The 4,596-nt window shown below is 45.4% G+C and overlaps 1 gene segment (V, D, J or C); it reads left to right on the top strand.

Moving 5' to 3' along the window:
- Positions 1-3,610: 3,610 nt before the first annotated feature.
- LOC126064591 (immunoglobulin heavy variable 4-59-like) lies at positions 3,611-4,230 on the top strand. The segment is given in 2 exon segments: positions 3,611-3,749; positions 3,827-4,230. Coding segments are annotated over 2 exon segments (462 nt in total).
- Positions 4,231-4,596: the final 366 nt, after the last annotated feature.

Here is a 4,596-nt window from a genome sequence, read left to right as displayed (position 1 = left end):
GGTTGTGAGAGCCTTTGTGTAATTATCAATCTCTGTCCTTATGAGTTTAGGAAACTTTGATATTCCCAGATATAGGAAAAGAACCTTGCCCTGAGGTCACAATTATAGAAAGAGGCATCTCACAGACTGGGGCTCCTCCCACCACCACATAAGAGTGCAGGAGAACAACAGGGTGGGGCTTGAGCACATCCCTCAGACATGGTTGCCTTCCATGTTTGCATGGTGATCAGAGGGACAGCGCACGTGGAAAACATTATACTCTAAAATCATCCAGAACTGTGTATCTGCATACATACTCCCATGACAAACAGGACAATCGGGGCTGGTAGATTCTCATTTCTTCTGGACTATCTACCTCCTTCTTATACGGAACACAAATCAATCTCTTTTCTGCCAGGGCCAGAGAAATGGTTAGAATGGCTTCATGAAGATATGGCCCTTGCATCCCAAGTTCCCTCCTCACCCTCTTTACCTCTTGTAGTTGTACGGCTGCCCACATGCAAATTTCTCTCTAGCCATGGAGGAAGGAAGGACTTTAGGTTTGAGCAGGTCAGTGTGATTTCTCACTGTGGCCTGGGGTCTCTGAGAAGGACAGGACCCTCCAGGACAAAAACATGTCGTGTCTCTATCTCTTCCTCTGCCTAGTGGTTGTAATCCCAGGTAAGATTTTCCAAGATTTCAGTGAAGGGACCAAGGGCTGTTAGGTCTGCTTGCAACTCACTGTGGTTCTCTTTATAGCAAGGTATCCTGTCCCAGGTACAGTTACAGGAGCAGGCCCAGGAATGCTGAAGCCCTCACATACCTTCTCCCTCACATGTGCTGTCCCTGAATTCTCACTCCCATACAGTGGTTATTGTTGGAGCTGAATTGGCCAGCAAACGTGGAAAGGGCTGGAGTGGATTGGTTATATATGTTATAACGGGAATGCTTACTATAGCCCATCCCTCAAAGGCCACAGCTCAGTTGGATCACCTTTCTTGGGAATAGGCATAAATATGGAACTCTTCAAGTCAGTTGGCCAGGTAGCTGTCATCCAAATTTCTTGTCATAGATGAGTGTGCCCTTCCAGTGCTACACCCATTTGCTGAAACATCTCAACTGGTATTTCATCAATTCTTGGAGCCTTGTTTTTTGCCAATGCCTTCAGTGTAGCTTGGACTTCTTCCTTCAGTACCATTGGTTCCTGATCATATGCTCTCTCCTGATCATATTGGCTGAACATTGACCAACTTTTTTTGGTATAGCAACTGTGTATTCCTTCCATCTTCTTTTGATGCTTCCTTTGTCATTTAAAATTTCCCTGTAGAATCCTTCAAAATTGCAAATCCAGTTCTTCAGTTCTTTCAGGTTGAGAAATGCTAAGCATGTTCTTCCCTTTTGGTTTTCTATCTCCAGGTCTTTGCACATGTCATCATAATACTTTGCTTTCTCTGGCTGCCCTTTGAAATCTTCTGTTCAGCTGTTTTACTTCATCATTTCTCCCTTTGGCTTTAGATATTCAACATTCAAGTGTAAATTTCAGCCTCTTCTGACATCCATTTTGTTCTTTTCCTTCTTTTCTGTCTTTTTAATGACTTTTTGCTTGATAGAGTACACTTGATATGATGTAATGAGAAGGGCATTTACCTCTGTCCCTTATGCCCAAGAAACCATCACCTCACTCTAGTTATGAAAAAAAAAAACTTCAGAAAACACTCAAAAGAGGAGTATTCTACAAAATACCCATCATCAAAAAAAAAAAAAAATCATCAAAAACAAAGTAAATCTGAGAACTTATTTCAGCCAAGAAGACACTAGCGAAACAAGAAACTAATTTTATGAGATCCAGGGACAAAAAAAGGGAAAACTAAAGAAATTTGTATAAAATGTGGACTTTAATTAACTATAACTTAACAAAAATGGCATCCGCAAGATGGCAGTATAAAAAGTCCCACACTCTGACTCTACCACAGAAACAAAAAAGTTAGCAGAAACTGTCAGAACTGACCTTGCCATTACTTTGGTAAACAGTCAACAGTTCACATCAACCACAGGAATGTTGAATCAGGAAAAAGACAACAACAAAACGGTAGGGAAAATTATGGCTTTTTTTTTTTTTTTGTCCTGGCTGTGTTGCACTCCTGCTGCTTTCCACATCAATTGGAAGGAGCAACTCACCTTTCCAGACTGGGACCTTGGTCCTTTGCTCCAGAGGGAGCAAAACAGATGGTATTCATACCTTGTTGGGCTTTCTTTTCTAACCCGCAGGGGGTTATGTGTACGACAGGGGCAGAGTGGGCAGCTGGGGGACAACAGAGCCCCTTCCTCAATGGGACCCTGGAGGCATAGGTCAAACAGTACTTGCACTCAGGCCCCTGTAGTAATGGGACCATATCGCCCCCAAGTGGATGTGGTAGAGACTGCAGCTTCCTCATACAGCACCTTGGTACACCTCACACCTTGGCATTTCCAACACTGACTCCCCTCAAAAATCAGTTTCAAGCTCTCACTCCAGTCACCACCTCCCCTCACCCAATCCTGTTCCTCTACAGTCTCACTCCCAGAGCCATTGAATCCCCTGGACCTCCAAGGTCTCCTCCTTCCCACACTCATTGCTCCTCACACAATCACTTCCTTGTCATTCAGAATGAAGGGCACTGGCTCTGTCCATCACTGCAGTGAGCCCCTCTCCTGCCTGAATGTTCTGAGGTAAATGAAGCTGGAAACTCACACCACTCCACACAATCCTGATGACTGGAGTCTCCTCTAATTCATGAGCAACCACGTAAAACACTCTGACTTCTGCCACGCAATAATGTGCCATTTCCCCTTGATCATGCCTCTCTTGATGGCCCCCGGAGAATTGTTTCATGCCACTTGCACTCTTCTCGAAGCTCCAGTGCCCCCCTCCACACCCTCCTCTCAACACAGGTTTTTCCTTAAAATCTAAGCAGGCATCTCTGTGCATTCCAGGAAAACACACCATCGAGTGTCCTATCCAATCCCAACCTGCTCAAACATGAAAGGGAGACACTCCATGAAATCTCCCTAAACCAGTAAGTTTTTTTCTTCCCAAAAGACTAAACAAAACCCAAGATAATGATAATTCCAAATTAAGAACAAATAATCATATTTCCAAAAGCTATCTTCTCCTGAGTATACTTTTTCTTTTCCTTCCATTTTTTCAAGCATATTAAAAAATAATCCCAGATTTTTCTTTAATTTTTGGACCTTTTCCTCCCCTGTCCTTTCTTCTGTGTCCCCAAAAGGACCCAGGACCCCAACTCTTCCTTCACTCTGCATACAATGTTTCAGTGGGAAACAGGCAGTATGACTGCAGAAAAATTGGTCTGGTTCCTAACAAGACAGGACTTGAAAGGGTGTGTGGTGACCCTAACTTTGTGAATGTGATTTCATGCTGTGCAGACCCTGCACATTGTACCCCACACAAGATCCTGTGGGCAGAAGCAGGAGAGAAGGCAGGAGGACCACCCACAGTCACAGGTCAGAGGAAGTCTTGGCTACACCAGGAGCCAAAACAAGGTGAGTGAGGCTAGGCAGTTTCCCCACCCCAACACCCAGCACCAGGAAGCCCCAGTGACTGTCACCTGGTTCAGCTTTTTATACCCACATGATCCCACATATGCAAATCTCCCTGGGCACTCTCAAAGAAATCTCCATCCCAGGCTGGGCCTCTGTGGTGGTCTTCATCCTCCAGACAGCTATGCAGACGCTGTGGACACTCGTTTGCCTGCTGGCAGTCCCCCTGTGTGAGTGTCTCAGGGGCTTCAGGACTTACAGGCACTTGAGTGTAGGAAAAACTGACTTTGATCTTTCTTTTCTCCAGGTGTCCTGTCTGACCTAACACTGCGGGAGTCAGGCCCAGGACTGGTGAAGCCCATGGAGACTCTGTCCCTGATCTGCTCTGTCTCTGGGGGCTCTGTTACCAGCAGTTACTACTGGAGCTGGATCAGACAGCATCCTGGGAAAGGGCTGGAATGGATGGGGTACTGGTCAGGAAGCGCAAGCTACAACCAGGCTTTCCAGGGCCGCGTCTCCATCACTGCTAACACGGCCAAGAACCAGTTCTTCCTGCAACTGAACTTCGTGACCACTGCGGATACGGCCTTGTATTACTGCTCAAGAGACACAATGAGAGGAAGTCAGTGATAACCCAGACATAAACTTCCTCTTTATAGGAGGGGCTGAACAGTAGGGGGCACTGAAGAAAACAAAGCATAGGATACCAGCCCCTGGAGCAGGTGCAGAGGGACCAGGGAGTGTCTTCCTGTCAGTATCATTTCCTCTACCTCCATGCTCTTTCCTTGGAGACCTCCTTTCTTTCTTGCCTGTGAGACATCAGGGTCATGCAGAGCCTGCACTAGTTTCCAACTAAGAAGAAAATATGGTCACTGGCTCAGGGTCTCTCTCCCCATAATTACTTCCTTGAATTTGTTCCTAGCCTGACCTTTTCTGTCTAATCTGAACAGTAACCGAATCGCTACCAGAAACTCACAGATGCTGTGTGTCAAACAGTGACTTTCTGTACTTTACTAAAAATGAAACCCAAGTAGGGAAAGAATGAGTAATTGACACTGCACTTTTTTTTTCCTTTTC

Source organism: Elephas maximus, chromosome 21, assembly GCF_024166365.1.
Source record: "Elephas maximus indicus isolate mEleMax1 chromosome 21, mEleMax1 primary haplotype, whole genome shotgun sequence".
Lineage (NCBI taxonomy): Eukaryota > Metazoa > Chordata > Mammalia > Proboscidea > Elephantidae > Elephas > Elephas maximus.
The sequence above is the reverse complement of the archived record's forward strand: the minus strand, read 5'-3'. Positions and strand labels throughout refer to the sequence as shown.